Source organism: Blennius ocellaris (assembly GCF_963422515.1).
Source record: "Blennius ocellaris genome assembly, chromosome: 7".
NCBI classification, from domain to species: domain Eukaryota; kingdom Metazoa; phylum Chordata; class Actinopteri; order Blenniiformes; family Blenniidae; genus Blennius; species Blennius ocellaris.
In genome coordinates, this window is record NC_137656.1 from 6376116 (window position 1) to 6394750 (window position 18635).

Below are 18635 nucleotides of genomic sequence, written 5' to 3' on the forward strand. Positions count from 1 at the left end.
CTAGACAACACAAGACTTGGTGAGAAGCCACATCAAGAATATGTTGGGTTTTTTTCGGTGATCAGATCAAAATCAAGGTCCAAGGCAACATTAAGTTACCTATTTTCAATTTTAACATCCTTAAGTAAACTCTTTGCAACTTTCCTGGATGGCTCTTACTGTGTATGCGCACCACAGTCGTAGTAAATAGTTCTTCTGCACAACCGCAAGTAGTGAGATGAAAACAGCAATGGCGGACTCAAGAGTGTCATGACTTTCAGTCCATATTCTCTTGGGACTGTTCCCTTATTCTCTGAGCACATGTGGGTGTGGTTTCATTAGAAATACAAACAGCGCCAACTATTGGCCTGAGCGTATTGAGGTTAGATATTCATTGGGAAAACAATCACAAATGTCTAGTTAGTTTGAATAATCACACATAATCATATTTTAATTTCATTTCAGCATATTTAATTCAGTTTTGATAGATTGGATGCATCATTAACACATTTCTAATCTTGTTTTTTTTCTGTAATTGATTAATCACAATTCATGTTGATGTCCCATCTCTAGGTTACGCTAATTCATGTGTAAGTTTCTAAAATACACTGTGTGAAGGTACTGAATACGTAAGCGATTTAGTGCCAGATTGCTACTTAGCCCCATTAAGATTGTATTCATGTTTTTCTCTATTTAGTTTTTCGGCTTTTTTCTGCAGGGGAAGCTTGGTGAGCCAGGTGAAGCGGGGCCCAAGGGATTTCCAGTAAGTGATTGGAGCTAACAGAGCTCTCCTTTATGTCAGCCTTGATGTGCGGGGTGGACACATTCTGGCAAACAATAGTGAGAGGCACTGTTTCTCAAATGGGGTTGTCACATTTCATCTGGGTGATTTTATGTGCATGTTTTACAAATGGATATTTTTCAGGGTGTTCAGGGGACATCAGGACCTCCAGGGGCCAAAGGAATTCCAGGAGAACCAGTGAGTTGTTTTGTTTTGGGGGTTTTTTTTGTAGCATTTTGGGCATCTATGTACATTGCTCAGAGCAACTGAAAACACAACCTTTTGAAAACACTCCGACTCCATCCCTTTGGAAACTTGATTAAAACGCAACTTTTCTCAAACGCTGCGACTGCAAATGTTGTGTATGAACATTTCACCCTTTTAGTTGTTATTTGACTTTCCTCAGTTTGAATGACCCAATTAAGAGCTTTCAAAAGTTGACAAATGCATGAAAGCACTAATATAGGAATAAAATGTCTCCTTTACAATATCCTATGACTCTCAGGCAACTACACTGTGGCATTCTGCTTGACCTTGCATATATAAATGCAATGGTTTTTTTAATGGCGCCTCTTCATTGAGAACAGTATAAGCTTCTTTCTCTCATTGTGCACAAGTCCCACAGACACAAGCAGTGAAGTGGTGAGTCAGACACAATTTGATTTATACTGCGACCTTCCTGTAGGGGCAGCTTTATTGTAGCTTGAATATATGTCTGTAACAGCAGGCCAGTTTTCATCACTTTCAGAGGCTGTGGCTCAGTGTTTTGAGGGCTCTTATCCCCCGCCCAGATTCATTTAGTACCTCCTCAAATCCTCACTTTGTGCCTCGTTCTTATTTCTTTTCACATTACTCACCTTTTCCTGTCACTTTCAAATGTGTTTATCTGAGATATGAGAGTTCTCTTGACCTTTTTATTGATGCCACTCTGCTACCACAGGGACTGGCGGGACCACCGGGAACGATGGGGCCACTGGGGGAGATGGGGCCAGGGGTGAGTTGATCGCACAGTCGGCGTACGATCTCCCACTGACTTTCACTTTGGTGCAGAATAATAAAGGCTATCAACTGCTTGGGACAGGGCCCACCGGGAGAGATCGGCGAGAGTGGGCTGCCCGGTGAACCTGGAGAGAAGGTTATTATCGTGATGTTTTTATGTGTTTCTTATCACAGTGTTTCTGCAACTGCAGCTCAGCTCTGAGATCCAAAGACTTTTACCAGCACTTAAGCTGTATTTCCTATAAACAAAATCTTCACTGGAATAACTATTCACTTTACGCTTATAAAAATCAATTTTGTACTCAGTGAGCTTAGTTGAGTGCTTTTATTTTCTGTGATCAGTCAACAATAAAAATCCCTCTCAATCCTTGGCGTGCGAGCTACAGTATGCCTCAATTGCAAACATGATGAAAACTGAAGCAACACACTTCCCTCAATGTTTCTAAAACACAACAGCCAATCATAACTCCCTTACTGAAGATGATAGGAAGCACTAATATGGAGAGGTTAAACTTTATTTTAAAAGTGTGTACCTGTAACAAGAGTTTCTGTACCGGTGTAAAAGGTTTGGGGCATAATGTTCATTTTCACACTCTGGTTTTCAGGTCATAATCTCTATAGTAGGTAGCACGAGAAAAATGTGCCTTTTATAACCCCAGAATATGCTTTAAAACACACAAGACATCAACATTGCCTTAAAAAAAAATTTTCTCCTCGACAGGGTGCAGTTGGTCTTTTTGGCAGCATTGGGGAGCAGGGTTTGATTGGCCAGAGAGTGAGTAACACTTTTCCTGTCTTTGATGTTGTGAAGTGCCCTGGAATTTAAAAAAAGAAAGAAAAAAAAAGAATTGAGCAAATGTCCTGAAATATGAAGTAAACCTAAGAGCAGATCTGACTTCAACATGCCCAGAAATGCACCTCAGCCAATGTTCAGCTTGGATCACATCTGGGATTGCTGTCATTGTCACACTGAAACAAATGCCACCATTTTTTTTATTTTTTTTTTTAACGATACGTCTGGCAGGGTGAGACCGGCATGGACGGAGACGCTGGACCAAGTGGACCCGATGGAGCCAAGGCAAGTATGAAAATAAAGAACACAAAATGGCTGAGTAAGGAAAGAAGTATTCAGATCCTCGGCTGTAAGACTCCACAGCTCGAAAAATCTATTACTTTTGTTTGTACCCTTTTCTCGTTTATCTTTGTTATCCAAAATAGTTTCCTCTATAAATGTCAAATATCTAATTACACGGTCTGCACTTTTAAAGGTTTACAACTCATGAAATAGAAAAGTTTTCTTGAATATCTTTACCTCTACCATCATTATGCATTTGTCCTGTTGGTAAGATGAGCCTTGCCACTGACATTTAATGATATGAAGTCTTGTTTTTTGAAGAGTTTATACCAGAAATATTTTAAATATGGGTAAGTGTGGAAATGTGACATTGACCTAACATACAAATACCAATACATCAATGTCGAAATACTCAATCACAAGTTAAGGACCTGCGTACAATGCACAAAAGTTAAATTATTGAAGTTAAATTAAAAAAATAAGTAAGAAGGTCAGAGGGAATTGTTTTATTTGGCAGCACTTCCGCAAGAGCTGCATATTGTTTTTTGTTGTATACTGTAAAAAGGTTCTTATGTTCTCAATTCCATCTGAAACTATGAAATATGTTTAATGAGACCAAAGTGCAGTTTATTTCTGCAGAAAGGTATTCTCCTTGTCTACTCTATGATGTCCACAGAATTCAAAAACAACCAGAATGCAGAGAAATAGAGCTTTGTTTGTCTAATCACAAACAAGTGAGATTGCCAATACTGTCAAAAGCATACCGTAATATTTAAACACTGCCAGGTTTTGCAAGTCAACCTAGAGAGCAGAAACACATCATAGGAACTATACAGAGTGTGAATGCTTGAAAAAGGTAGTCTAAGCCTGTTTTTGTACTTTTTCACCAGAGCTGTGAGCTAAAACTCACAATATCTTTTAATGTTGCTGCTTTTCATTATAATTCCCAGTGGCCAAACAGTGGCTTATTAAGACTTTGGCCGGTTGTCAGTTTTCTGTCAATAATCTTACCACCGATAAATTCTGTTTAGAAGCTGTAAGAGCGTGAACCCGATGACACCCCCCCCACCGTACCATCCCAGCTTATCGTAATTGGATGGATGTCGGGTATTGTTTGCAAGATTTTGGCCTTTGCACAGTCAGAGCTGCCTTGTGTTGACACTCAGTGAAAACAGACCCTATTTCAGGAGCTCCACTGTCTGGCAAGTATCGTGATAAAGAAAAAGAGAGAAAAGAAGTGTCTTTATTCAGCGGAGCCAGACTGCAGAGAGTCTGTCTGACAGAGCAGTAAACTGCTTCTGGCTGTCAGAAGGTGGTAAAATGGAGAGGAGAGTCCACCTGAGCGTCTGTTCAGCTTCACACTAAGGCATGTGTGCTTTGATACAAGGGGAGGAAACTACCTTGAGAGATTTGTGAACAGTGTAGGAGGAATTTGTTGTTCTTATTGTTGAAATCGAATCAGCAACAATCAGTCACAGTTCATTGTTTGAATAATTTATAACCTCGTTAGACATGGTAAAATAAACCCTGTCCACATTGAAATGAGGCTCAGATGACAGATTCTATTGATTTTGATTGATGGTGACATGTTACTTCAGTGTCCAGCGTGTCCTCAGTCCAACATCTGGGTTTGTTTATTCAGTTGGAATTTACCAAAAGGTTCAATTATTAGCAGTGATATGAGTCACAGCACAACATATCTGTTTCAATTTATGAACACAAATCTCTTGTGTATTTCCAAGACAACAAAATGTCCAACTTGCCAGGTGTACCTCGCACATCATATAAAATGCATCTATCATACTCTTGCAAACTGTATTTATTTATTTTTTATTATTGGAAAGGCCACCAATAGATCCGTATCGATCACAACCGTAATTCTAGCTGAAAATAGTCCCGATTGTGTTTTTGCTGCATTTAAACCTTTGCTGGTAAACGTGTCCCAGGGTGAAAAGGGAGATGCTGGTTTGGAGGGTGCACAAGGAGACAGAGGTGAAATTGGCTTGAAAGGAAAGGAAGGAGCGCCCGGGCCTCCCGGACTGGTCGGGGTGAGGGTGAGTGTTTGAGCAGCCTGGTTTCATTCAGTCCTGGTATACATGGCACTCTCCGACCACTTACAGTTCTGTTCGATTTTCTGTTACCAGGGTCAGGAGGGTAAACCTGGCCAGATTGGGGAGCGAGGAAAGCTGGGAGAGAAGGTTTGTCCGATCGCTTTGCTCTGAGCTAAATACACCCTTCATTCTCAGTTGCCTGTCAATTTGCACTCTTGTACCAGGACTTGAATTGCTTTCTGAGGCAGTGGTAAACAAACGGCGGGGTCGGCAGCCTCCATAAGCTCTACGCTGAAGATGCTTGTCAAAGAGAGTTTTAGCTGCGAATGTTTGCATTGTCCAACTGCTGCTTCGATGTTTGTGCGCCCGGTGCATCCCCGCTCACTCGTAGCCTTTCTCCAGGGGAGCAAAGGTCAACAAGGTCACCTGGGTCAGACAGGGTCAGTCGGGGAGCAGGGAGAACCAGGATTTGTTGGCCAGAAGGGAGCAAGAGGAACCATGGGGCCAATGGTGAGTTCAACATGGAATGCTTACGGCAGGGGCGCTCTGCACGTTTTCCATGTCTCCCTCCACTGAATGCCCTGATGGTTCATCACCACGTTCAGCACAAAGCCAGATAACAAGCGGCTCATCGCAATCAGCTGTGTTGAAGCAGAGAGACGTGCAAAACGTGCAGGGTTGCGGCCCTCGAGGACCGGAGTTTGACACATGTGGCTTACAGCATTTATTAGCTGTTAATTGCAGTGTGTAGGCTAAATATGTTTATGTATATATGTCCCCAGGGTGCTCCAGGGAAAATGGGCCAACCAGGAGATGTAGGCGTTTCAGGTTACGAGGTGAGCTTCTCTTTTTTTCCTGATATTTAATTACAGGGTATTATGAAGAAAGGACTCATCGGCCCTTTAAAGCCAAACAAAAGTCCTGTTTTTAGTCTGTTGTCAATTTAAAAAAAAGTAAAAAATGATGTCCATAAAAATGTGAGAGCCTTTAAAGTAAAAGGTTTAGGACCTTGCATGTCAACATTAAGGCAGATTTCTTTTTGAAGCAGCAATTAATGCCTGATTAAAACGAGTAAAAAGAAACAGGCACATCGTTAACATCAGAAAAATTAGCTTTTTCTGTATGATCTTCCGATATCGGAAGATCATTTTTTTTAACTACACCTCCATCTGTTTCTTTCTCTTCACTGTCGTCTTTCACTTTCATCTATCTGCCTTGTTCGGGTTATTTGACAATTTATGAGGTGTGAAATTCATTTCCCTTGGTTTTAACATGAGCAACAGCCCGCTTTTGATTTTTAATGAATTCTCACAAAAAATAGGTAGAAGAAGGTTCAAATGGCCTCGTAAATTAGTGTTGTAATGCACAATACAAGAGAGAGAGAGGATCTGATTTATGAAGGTCCTGCCTGAAGCCTGCTAAATTGCGTGTTCACACAAATACATTTTTCACTTTGTTTTTAATAGATTTATTAAGTATTGAAATGAAGGTTTTGCATGTTTACATGAAAATAATGCACTGGAAGCAGAATCACCTGTTTATTTGGTTGCAGTCAACATGTACTGATTGGATGGAGCGCTGAGCACCAACATAACAATGAAATTTGGATTTGTTGGGATGTATTTGTGGGAATTTATCAAGAATATCACAGTCTTAAATTGATCAATTTGGAGAGGATCACAAAATCAAAATTTTGTATTTGGATGGATGGATGGATGAGTGGGATGGTAGGTCGGGGGGAGGGAGGAAAGGGAGGAAGCAAATAAGTATAGGCCAGTAGATGTTCGCATTATTCATTAAAATTTTTATGGTGGTTTTTTTTTTTGTGTGTGTTTTTCCTTCGGTACAAAAAAATAACCTTCCTGTTTCATTCTGTGAACATCCTTGCTATTTGTGTTTTCTGTTTGCTTTTCGTAGCACTGGTTTTTCCAGCCTCCGTTGCATTTTGACGCTTTACATGTCAAATCACTTAGTAAAATGTGTCTGTGAAGGTGCGATCTCAGTCAAAGTGTTATCATCACATTATAAAGACAGGCTTTGTTATGTTGGAGGCCAAACAAGGACTCACGAAGCAGAAACCAGAATTGAATAGAAAAAAGGGGCCATGGGTTGCTCCCATGAGTTGAAACGAGCAAACCAAAGGACATTTGGAAGTGGAAATATGGATACAACTTTTTTTTATTTGAAATGTACAAAAGAGATGAAAATTTGTGATTTGAGCCTGTGCATGCTCATATTAGGTTTCAGGTGACATTGGAAGGTGTGATATCAGTCCTCATAGATTTAAAGTTACCGTTTAATAATATCCCAAGCTTGATGGATGAATTCAAAAATCCCGTTCTCTTCTAAAGAAGAAGAAAAAGCGATGATTGACGACACCATTCACAGAGGTTTTGGCAGAACTCATCTGCATTGTTGCATAACAAACACACGGTAAATTGGCGCAAAAGCATAACTCAGTCTTTGTCTTTCCACAGGGTCACATGGGACGGTCGGGTCTGCTCGGGCCTCTGGGACTGAAAGGCGAAAAGGTACACGGCACTCTCGTAACCACCTGCTAAGTCTGATTGTGTCTAATCAGCTCTGAGGAGCTGGAATGCTTCCCTAATATTGTAAACCTGTCATGTAGCACATTGCCTTTGAGTGCATGGTCAATCTCTTTGATGCTCTGAGACTTCCATTAGGCTCCTAATTAACACCTGCTTTGTCTGCCTTGTTGTCCTTGCGATATCCCCAAAGTCGTCCATAAATTGACAATGATGTGAACTCAGACACAACTGATTAACTTCATCACAGTCGGATGTATGTAATGAGCCCGGCACCTGGACTCCACTGCTTAATAGTCCAGATATTAACCACCTATTCTAAGTGTTTATTTGACAGTCGTCACTGCACAATGCGACATGTTCATTTATAGTTTAGTCACACACTAATTTGTTTTTTATTTTTATTTTCTCAGTGCAGAAGCCATCTGGATGTGGAGAACTGATATTTTCTCCTCTCACCATTATATTTAGGCTGTAATTAAATCAATATTGCATGGGATCACTGCAAAATATATGACTCTATTGGGAGAAGCATCCACTTAAACATGCTGCAAATAAACACACATCTGTAACACAGTCATGATTGTGTAACAAATTTTGCACCCTTCATCCATGCACTGGAAAATTCCATTATTTTAATTGAATTTCACACACGTGAAACAAATAGCCCTTAAAATTACCATGTACATCTATGGATATTGTTTAATGAATCCCATAAAGATAAAAGAAACTCACACAGACCAGTTATGTTTACGGGGAATGGATCATTGTGGCTAATCGCGCATATAATCATTTTCCATCCGGATACAGGGAGTGGGCCGTGTGCCTCACACAAAACATGCATTGATTTTGCACACACCATTGGACCAGAGTGAAACTGTATTGATTGGGACTGTTTTGCCTGTTTAGGGGGAACAGGGGGACGACAGCAAAGTGGAAGGTCCTCCAGGTCCCCAAGGTGACAGAGTGAGTTTTTCTTACAGCGTTTCCTGTTTGCTCTCTTGGTGGCGTCGGAGTTGTTTGTTTAATCATGTTTGTGGGTGATACCAGGGTCGTCCTGGAGACAGAGGAGAGCGAGGCGAGCCCGGCGACCCTGGATACATCGTAAGAAAGACACAAAAACACACTTTTCAGAATAGAGTATGAATTCAGCTTTTTAAAATGCAGAAAATTAAATTTTTCAGGGTCAAATTGGAGTAAATGGACTCAGAGGTGAAGCTGGTTCTCCAGGAATTAACGTAAGTATACTGTGTTTCTTTTTTGTTTTTTTGTTGTTTTTTTTTAGTTGTTGTTGCTTTTTACCCCAAAGTGTCATACTCAGGCCCTGTTTACATGATGTTTCAATTGAAAACGCATGATGTTTTCCTTTTCTGTTTCAGAAACATTTTGAGAATTATGTCCGTTACACAGAAATGACAGAAATCCTGAAAACAATGTAGTTTTCATGCTGTGCCACTCACGGGTGCTGTTTTTTGTTTTTATTATTAATCAACACACGTGCACCCAGGACAATGTCCTATAAACATTAACAATGGTGAAGTTGAGTTGCTATTCCAGGTGAATCTCAAATATAAAACCATAAAGTTCCAGGGGAATATGGACTGGAAGTCACGACATTTTGCATTTTCACGGGAAAATATCATGTATTCAATGATAAAAATCGCTGGATTTCAAGATGGCGGTTTTGGTTATTTGACTATTCCAGGGACATCCTGGGCCAAAAGGACAACCAGGATTGAATGGATCCAAAGGTGATCAAGTAAGGAGATAAACATAAATAGTTGCAAGATTCTGTGTGTATGACCAATTTCTGTCATCCATTATTACTGGCAGTGTATTTTCTTACATGCTGCCATATCCACACTGTCAGACATGAACTCTTTTTGTCTTCAGGGTCAAAAAGGAAAATCAGGTGCAAGCGGCCCCCCTGGAACCAGAGGACCTCCAGTAAGTGTCATCCATCTCCAATCAGCAGAACAAACTCACAAAATAGGTTATATTCTGGAGAGGAAAAACCAGCTTTGATAAAAACAAAAAAAAATGTGTCACTCCCAAGGGTCCTGTGGGTCCTCCTGGCCCCCGTGGAGTGGTGGGCAGGGAGGGTCTCGAGGGTCTGCCTGGAGTTGATGGCCTGCCTGGAAACGATGGAAATATAGGAGTGAAGGTAAAGTTACCATCAGTGGAGCTGGAGTGAAAAGAAAGGCCACTCGTCTCAATGCTTTTTAACTGCCTTTTTGTGTCCAGGGGGAGCAAGGAGAGGACGGAGAGGTGGGCCTACCTGGGAAACCAGGGCAGGAGGGGGAAGCTGGTGTGACGGGGCTACCAGGTCATCAAGGCTTCTTTGGACATAAGGTAGGAGTCGTGGAGAAACATTTCCAAGGCTTTTTTGTTGCTTCTGCTCACAAAGTTTCCCTTCATGTTGCAAGTTGCAGCAGAAGAATCTTTATAGATCACAATAGAAGCAAAATTATTGGCAATGATATTACAACCTGCCAACAAGTTTTAATTTTCTGGCACCGGCTCCTTTTGGCTCCGGAGTGCTGCCGTTATATTTGGAACCCATTCTGAATCCAAAGGCCAAACTCTGCATTAAGTCGTTATGGCATCTCTCCCAAGACCTCCGAGTGCAATCATTTTCTGGAGTTACTGTTGTGACATATTAATGAGTGGATGCTGCATTTGACTCGCATGACCTTGCCAATATGACATAAAATTCAAATATGCATGACTGTGAAAAACACAGTGTGGTGTTATGTATCGATTATGTAGCATTTGGCCTCTCTACTCAAGTGGAGCAAATTAAGTTTGCAGTCATATTTTGGTGATGCAAAGGTATAGGATTTCCACAGTTTGTTTGTGGGAACAGCATAATCACTGCAATATTGATCCTTATCAGTTAGGATTTGCTCACAATATTTTGAAGTGGAAAAGTTTTCTCAATATTTGAAGCCTTTTCCTGCAGCTGATAAGTCCTTGAGTAAACTAACACACACACACACACAATTTAAACACACCTGCTCATCTTTAGAGTTTAGGACGAAGCCTACACATGCATAGATACAACATGCAGATTAACTGCGAGGCTGTAGTTCTAAGCTCTCCAGCACTGTGCAATAACAGCTTTCAGTCACACTTAAGTCGTAACTGCAGCCTAATGACCATAAAGCACACAGACTCATAAAATCATTAATGTTGCACACAGCGGATAATTTCAGTGGCTGCATTACAGTGTGCATAGTTCCACTGAAGTAAATATTTCGAGCACAGCTTCTGTGAAAAAATTTTATGACTTGCATTGTTAGGTTTGTATATTTTCTGTCAAATTAGAAGAACATGGGCAGCGATGTGCTGTTAGCCACAAATGACTCAACCTCCTCACACTCATACACTTACTAAAAGTAAATTTTATTATTTATCACATGCTAAGTTTTCTGTATAGGTTGAGTGTGGTTCCATAATAATAATGATATATTTTTTTTAAATTAACATACTTCTAGTGTCTTAAACTTACTGTATTGTTTGGACTGAGATATCTGTGCATGGAATAAATCAGGAGTGTCAAACATAAGGCTTGTGGGCTAAAACTGGCCCGCAAGAGGCTCCAATCTGGTCCACCAAACCACCAAGCAAATGGTAAAATTTGAAAGAAAACAATCTTCTTCTTTTAATTTTTTTTTTTTTATTTAAGAGTCGTGGTTTTATTTGGCCTTTTTGACAGAATTGATTGAATAATCACTTCATACCTTCCCTGAAAGCTGAAGGTGAAAGTTAAAGGTAATTTCCAACCATTTTACTCAAGAATGATTCTTATTTTAGATCTGATGTCTATTTCGTGTACTTGTTGAAAGATCACATGAGTCCAGAGGTTGAATTAATCTGATTGACACCTCAGCTGATATAAGAAGAAAAAATAGCTTGACCCTAAAAAGCTGCTGATGTTGAATTTATACATCAAATGTGTTAATAGCTGTAAATTGCTCCAATATTGTCAACAACAATATATTGTAATGTTGGTGAAGGGTCATAAACAACACAATAGGGGATTTCCATGTTCTTCTGTGTGTGTTTTCCAGGGCGAGCGAGGTCTGCCAGGCCAACCCGGCCCGGCGGGGAAGAGAGGCTCGATTGGCGGAACGGGATTCCCAGGAAAACAAGGCGATCACGGCACCAAAGGGCAACCAGTGAGCGCTCCATTTTGTTTGCCTTCTTTCACTTCATTTCTTTGCTTCGCGTTCGTGTTGCGCTCAGTGTGCTTTTGCTTCTCTGTTTTCACAGGGGGATTCTGGTGGACAAGGATTTCCAGGGGTGTTTGGTCTGTTTGGACCAAAGGTGAGCTATTTGCATCTGCAGACGAGCCGTCCACCAAGTTTTATTCTGCCAAAATGATTGATCCTGAACTCTCATAAAAAAATAATACAAAAAATACAAAAATGAATTCACAGCTTTAACTCACTTTTTATTTAAAGTACTTTAGTAAAGTTTAAACATTTGAAATTGCCAGGAGGAACTTTTCTCCGCATGCATTATGTATGTGAATTAACATTATATTGTATTTTGGAGGATTAGCCATGAATGCTGTTAAGCATTACTGTAACATGCCCCAGGACACCATCTGCTGCAGCAAATGTCTGTTTAACTTACAGCACCCCCTGCACTGTAGATCAGTACCAGCTGAAGAAACAGATCAGGCGTTATGAGAGTCAAACTCTTTCATTTAGAAACCCCGAGAGTGATACTGCCTAGTTTTCTCAGGCCAGAGTTGAAACAGGAGTCTGAGGCAGATGAGCTGTGAGTGAGTGGAGTTGTTGTTACTCAGAGGCAGTGCGGTGGAATAATTATTGTAAAGTTGTCTCATCAACAAACACGGCCTTTGCTCCATAACAAAGTGTTAAAGTATCCCAAAGCCTGGAGGAATGTTGCATTTGTAATAAGCTGATTAACTTTTGAACAGTTTACACTTGTTTTGTTTATAAAAACCCCTACACTTTATGAAGATTACAGTAATTTATTTCGCGAAGCCTCCCCATACAGATGTGTCTTCACACTTCCACAGTGACCCAATCTGACACATTTTAATGGCACCAGTTTTAAAATGACATTTCACTGAGACACTCCTGGACCAGATGACATAAAACAGCAGTCAAGTGTAAAAGCAGGGATGACTTGCTTCTAAAGGCTACAAAGAAAGTAGCTTCACCCTGCTTCTACTGACAAAAAGATCAGACAAAATGATGTAGTGTTTTTTATTCTCACAGATAAAAACACACCAATTAATCCTACTTACACAACTGGTTCAGTAACATAATCTTCTCAACTTTTGTTTTTTATGAAAATACAATCGCAAGAAAAATAAAGTTGTTTGGTCTTATATCTTTGTAAAATCCCCAAAGGAATTATCCCACAGAATGACAGGTGTCTGGTAAAATATATTTTTTACAAAAAAGCTAACACACATACTCAGACTCCCAAGATGCACAACCGGTGAAAAAATGGAAGCAAGGGACTGTTTACCAGACTAAAAAGGACAAACTGGATTATGAACAATGAGCATTGTACAAACCTGTCTTTAAATCTCATCTTTAAAGTTAGTGTAATATGAAGGCATATTTCAATAAATATTTAAGTGACATAAAAAACATCAACATTAGCCAATACGTAAGTATACTACAGATGCCATTGTGGTATATAAGACTCGAAATTAGCAGGGCCTCAAAAAACACAAGAGAAGAAATGTAAAGAATACAAAGCTAACTTTTTATTCATTTACAGCCAAATCAGAGAAACAAACTTGTTCTTGAAAAGATTCCATAATGTAATGTCCGGGAATCCCGTTACTTCTTTTAATCAAGGCAACAGCTTCAAGAACTACATGTGCATATTTTTCATTTAGAAAGAATAACATCTGAGAATGTAAAATATATATCTGTGTTAGCAACGTATCTTTTTTATTTTTTTTCCAAAGTAAAAAGCAAAAATAAAAACTTTTCCCCAAAGTTTTAAAACTCATTTCTCAAGCACTTTGTTTTTTTGTCAGAGAGTGTAGACAGAGGACCCGGCCAAGTTCACACCAAAAGTTATCTTTTATTCAACACGAGGGGCAAAAAGCAGGGATCAAAAAATCATGGGAACAAAAGCAGGACCGACCAGCAGAGACACATGGACCGACTTATATCACACACACTGTGGGAGGAAGGGCTTGATGAAACGCAGGTGGAAACACTCAAGGGGTCATCAGAGAGGAGAGACACCAGATGAAGAGAAATGATAGAAATGCAATGTAAAAGCAGACATGGACAAGAACAAAAATCTCAATATAAATACAGACAATATGTCAAAACCAATTCAAGATGAGACCATGTAATATAGACATGGCTTGGAAAATGAACATGGGCTAACATAGGTGTGTCAAACATAAGGCCCGTGGGCCAAAACAGGCTCGCAAGATTGTCCAATTTTCTTCTTTTTAATCTCCTTCTTCTTCTTATTATTTTTTACAAAATTATTAAGAGTCATGGTATTATTTGCCCTTTTTGAGAGAATTGATAAATAATCACTTCATACCACTTCACTTCATAGCAAATGATTGAAATTGAAAAGAGACCATCTCCTTTCTAAAAAAAAAAAAAATCATAAGAGTACAGTTCACTGTATTTTGCACCAGAACAAATCATTAAAATTGGCTTTATGCTGAGATTGTGTCATTTTCTGAATGCATTGTGAAACATTTTGTGGAAACGTTGACGTTTTTCAAAACTTATAATCGACGCCACAACAAAGAAAAACTTAAAATGTTTGAATTTAAATGAAATGTTATTGGGGCACTATTTTACCTATTTTAGCAGTCTCACTCCAAATTAACTGCAACATAACAGAGTTCCTCCAAGTCCTCAAACAAATAGCCCAATGTTACAGTATACTGAAGGTCAAACAAAGGTCATTGACCTTCTAAAACACCCGGTCTCAATCCATTATCTGTGTTCCTAGGGCCCCCCTGGAGATACTGGACCGGCGGGCATACAGGGACCGAGGGGACCACGCGGTCTGATGGTGAGATGAAGATTAATGATGTCTTGGTAACTCTGCAGTATTTGAGCCGACGCCAGTGGCTCTGAACTCTCACCAACCGCACATTCGCTGTGAAAAATAAGAACCTGCTCCATGAGGCTCTCGATCACACGTGTCCTCAGACGCTAACACGGCTCTGCTTTCCAGGGTATGGAAGGAGCTCTGGGCCCCGTCGGCATCATCGGCCCCAGCGGTCATCCTGTATGTTCCTCATATCTCATCCCATCTGCCACCCTTTATGTGACTTCCCTCTGCGTTTTTGGCAGTGATGGAGTGATCCTCTGTCTTCTCTCTCTCCATCAGGGACCCCAGGGTGACAAAGGAAGTCGGGGGGAGACGGTGCGTGGCGCTGCCTTTGATGAATCCCTTTCTGTCTGTACTGTGAGCACAGAATAGGATACTTAGTATGGAGACAGCACACCACTCAGCCTCCTTTTCGCCCACAGCACTTTTCATTTCCTATTGTGTTCCACTGTTTGTTGTTACACTCGCAGTGACACTTAGCTGCTGTGGAAATCCTGTCAGGGTGATAAATGTTGGCTGCTTGCTCATCTCCAGCGTTTTAAGAGGTTTGTTGAGCGCTCGTACAGAGGCATAATTCACAGCTCCGCTCTTAAGAACGTCAACATTCATGTATGGGTTTGCTGTGTGAAAATAGGATTTGCTGTGGGGAAATAAGATTTCAGAGTGTAGGCTTGCAAAGGAAGCAAGAGGCCAATTCAATGGCTGCTTCACAATAAAGCAGATAAAGGCTGTCTGTTGAATTGGCAGCACAAAAATGGCATTAGGCTGTGCATGAAGAAGTAATATATCTGCTCTGCTGCACACTCATTTTGTAATTGTGGGATTGTCTACCAGGAATATTGATTTCGTTTTCTCTGATCCCCAACAGGGCCTGCAAGGACCACGGGTAAGTAATTATCCACCACAGAGACTCCGTCATTGTCATTTGCACAGTTTCAAAAGAACGGATGAAGGACAGAGATCAGCCATATCATTATAACCAAGTGGCTAATATTAAACTTTTCACCCTTCGATGTATCACCTCCACCAGACCTCTGTAGGTATGCTGTGGTATCTGTTCATAGCAGGTCATTGAAGTCCTAGAACGTGTAAGATGGGCCTCCATGGGCCCACAATGGCACATTATAACCCATTTCACCACTTTTCCTTTGCCAAGTTTTGAGAGATACGGACCAGTGAAGAGTAGAAATACCCCACAGGGGGTACCATTTTGGAAAAGCTCTGACCCACTTGAGTCAGGCTCAAATCTGAATATTTTATAGCCAAATGTTCACCGGAGGACTAATATAACAGGTGCAATGATGAAGAGAAAGTCTTTCACGTGTGGGTTGGGTAACATGGACTCAAGGCATTCCCTGACACCACCATTGCATGAACCAAACTTGTTTTATATGTCAAAAACAAACAAAAAGTCCCAAAAAAAACAAAAGTCTTCCTGGAATAGCAGCAGAATCCCCAAAAGCTTCAGAGGAGCTGTAGCTCAGAGACACCAACACAGAAAATACTAGACCGGGGACGCAGAAACACAAAGGAAAGAACAACCACAGCACACAAGACAAGTCCCTTAAATACTAAAGGCACCAGGTGCAGATAATCACACACTCAGGTACAGGTGAAAGACATCAGGGTGGGGAAGAGCAATCAGATTTGAGGAGAGGACACCAATGAGCCTGAAACCACAGACAAACTCATAAAAAAAAAAACACTAGACCAAACATGAGAACTATTAATCACTTCTCTTAATGATCATAATGTTATGGCTGATTGGTGTATATCAACCTAAAGTTATAAACCTAAAGCTAATGTGTCGATGTGTTTTTCAGGGGTCTCCCGGTCCTCGCGGACCTCCTGGACCACCGGTGAGTTTGTGTTTTCAATGATTGTTTTATGTCACATTCAGCTGACATCTTTAATTTGGGAGATGGTAAGGCTTTAAAAAAGGTCACAAGATGCTACAACCAGATCCAAAATGATCCATAAATTACTTCTTTGCTACTTATAAATGATGGAAAATATCAAGGATTTCTTTTTATAATAAACTTTCTAATTCCAAATAGTAGCCCATGATTAACACATGATTCAACTTTTTTTTCTCCGTTTTATAAGTTACAATTTTATAAGTAACAATACAAGTTTGTCGTCTGTCCACACGAATGTCCATGTACTCCGATTGTTAATGTTTATAGTGTATTGTTCTCTGTATGCACGTGCGTGTGTGGCCCAGCATGAAAACTACATTGATTTCAGCATTTCTGCTGTTTCTGTGGAAACGGACATCATTTTCAAAACGTAGCTGTGTAAATGCAAAACTTTTCCAGAACAAAAGCAGAAAATGTTTGAAATGTGTAAGCAAGGCTTTATTTGCTGACTAATTTGTCAATAAAATAACACTGCAAACAGACGGTTTTTCTTCAAAGCCTCTTCATAGATGAAAAGATGGATAAATAAATGTATTCCTAACAAATAATTTCACTTGTTTCTGTGTTTACTTCATCAGACCTTCCCTTGATAGAGTTAATAATGAGAATGGCCTCATGTCTACACGCAGTTTCTAATTAAAATAAAGTATGAAGCAAATTTTGATGGATGATGATTTGAAGAGAATCATGTCCTTCCTCGGTACACTGTAAGCACTCTGTGTTCTTTCGAGGATAAATGAACTAGTCTGACCTGCTTTTATCCGCTGTGATCTAATACAAGCAGCGTTTTGCTGCCGGCTCTTCTTTCCTGCATTTGATATGCTTTATTTCCTGTGCATTCATGCCTCATTTCCTCTGTAATCATTATTGTGTCTGCATATTATCAGAAAATTGAGCAGCATCACTAACAACAGCGCTGATTAGGATTTACAGAGATGCTTCATGAATAGTAACACACCATAAAGCATCACAAATGCAGGTTTTCACGTTGTGTACATACATAATACAAACATTTCTTGATTTCCAGGGCCTACCCACTTCCTTCCTCTCACTTGTAAGTATCATTAACTTATTATTGAGAAAATGATGACAGAACTTGTTAATTTACTGCCATGCTGTCGTTCTCTGACAGAGGAATGAAGCTCTTGGTGCGGCCTTTCAAGTCATTATTGATTCCCATGCTGTACTGAGGCAGGAGGTCAGTTTTGCAGAGCTTCGTATTTCTCTTATTTAAAAAATAAATGTATCTCTAATGACTCCTTTTCTACAGCTTCGTTTGGTCTTTTCATAGCTGCCAGGCCTCTGACATTGAGAGGTTGTAATTTCACACCAGCTTCGTTGTTTACGACTGTGGAGATAAAACAGTATCCATCAAACTTGGTCAAAGGCAATAGTTCACAGTCTCAAGCTTAAATATTTATCTTCAGAACACATTCAGGTGCTTAGACTGAGTCTAAACATGAGGAGATTTTAAAATTAAAAGCTCAGTTTTATTTGGAAAAGTCATTTTTTTTTTATTTTGTTGTTTGTTTTTTTGGTTCTTGGCAGAATTATCAGAGCATGGAGCTGCCCATGTTAGACCAGGGCACAGACATCTTTAAGACCCTGCAGCATCTGAGCACCCTGATCCAGAGCCTCAAGAACCCGCTGGGAACCCACAACAATCCTGCCCGGATCTGCCGAGACCTCTACAACTGTGAGCAGAGGCTGTTCGACGGTAAGGGGGAAGAGTTCTTCGATTACTGTCTGCGCACTGAATCCTCTCTGGCTAAACACCGCCAATCCTTCCTGTCTCCGCTCCGGTTCCACAGGAACCTACTGGGTTGACCCAAACCTTGGCTGTGCTTCCGACACCATTGAGGTGACGTGCAACTTCACGGCTGGAGGACAGACTTGCCTGAAACCCGTCACAGTTTCCAAGGTAGCGGTCTTTATTTTTCATCCCTTTGTCTCAGCTCCATAAAAGGGCCCATAAAATATGAATAAAGAACCGCTTGGATAGAAACGAGCGCACTTCTCACAGTCTGCAGATGGTCGGTAAATATCAAATGCATGGCCGCTGGTGGGAAATGTTCTCATGTTGTTGCAGAAACAACATGAGAACATTTTTCTATCAACTTTGGGATATTGTCATAGTGAAGAAAAGAGCACAGCTGTTCACTTTATGGCTCTTTATAATGAATTCTAGCACTATTA

At 40.3% G+C, this 18635-nt stretch overlaps 1 protein-coding gene across 1 annotated transcript in view; it reads left to right on the forward strand.

Moving 5' to 3' along the window:
* Nucleotides 1–18635, forward strand: part of col27a1b (collagen, type XXVII, alpha 1b) — a 75403-nt gene that overhangs the window by 52863 nt on the left and 3905 nt on the right. Inside the window, exons 31-59 of the mRNA XM_080499597.1 lie at nt 698–742; nt 905–958; nt 1701–1754; nt 1842–1895; nt 2481–2534; nt 2784–2837; nt 4781–4888; nt 4979–5032; nt 5288–5395; nt 5668–5721; nt 7363–7416; nt 8341–8397; nt 8482–8535; nt 8616–8669; nt 9137–9190; nt 9325–9378; nt 9488–9595; nt 9676–9783; nt 11505–11612; nt 11707–11760; nt 14416–14478; nt 14644–14697; nt 14800–14835; nt 15389–15406; nt 16344–16379; nt 17467–17493; nt 17572–17637; nt 17988–18156; nt 18251–18360. Coding sequence (XP_080355723.1) covers nt 698–742; nt 905–958; nt 1701–1754; nt 1842–1895; nt 2481–2534; nt 2784–2837; nt 4781–4888; nt 4979–5032; nt 5288–5395; nt 5668–5721; nt 7363–7416; nt 8341–8397; nt 8482–8535; nt 8616–8669; nt 9137–9190; nt 9325–9378; nt 9488–9595; nt 9676–9783; nt 11505–11612; nt 11707–11760; nt 14416–14478; nt 14644–14697; nt 14800–14835; nt 15389–15406; nt 16344–16379; nt 17467–17493; nt 17572–17637; nt 17988–18156; nt 18251–18360 — 1923 coding nt within the window. The remainder of the gene's footprint in view (nt 1–697; nt 743–904; nt 959–1700; nt 1755–1841; nt 1896–2480; nt 2535–2783; nt 2838–4780; nt 4889–4978; nt 5033–5287; nt 5396–5667; nt 5722–7362; nt 7417–8340; nt 8398–8481; nt 8536–8615; nt 8670–9136; nt 9191–9324; nt 9379–9487; nt 9596–9675; nt 9784–11504; nt 11613–11706; nt 11761–14415; nt 14479–14643; nt 14698–14799; nt 14836–15388; nt 15407–16343; nt 16380–17466; nt 17494–17571; nt 17638–17987; nt 18157–18250; nt 18361–18635) is intronic.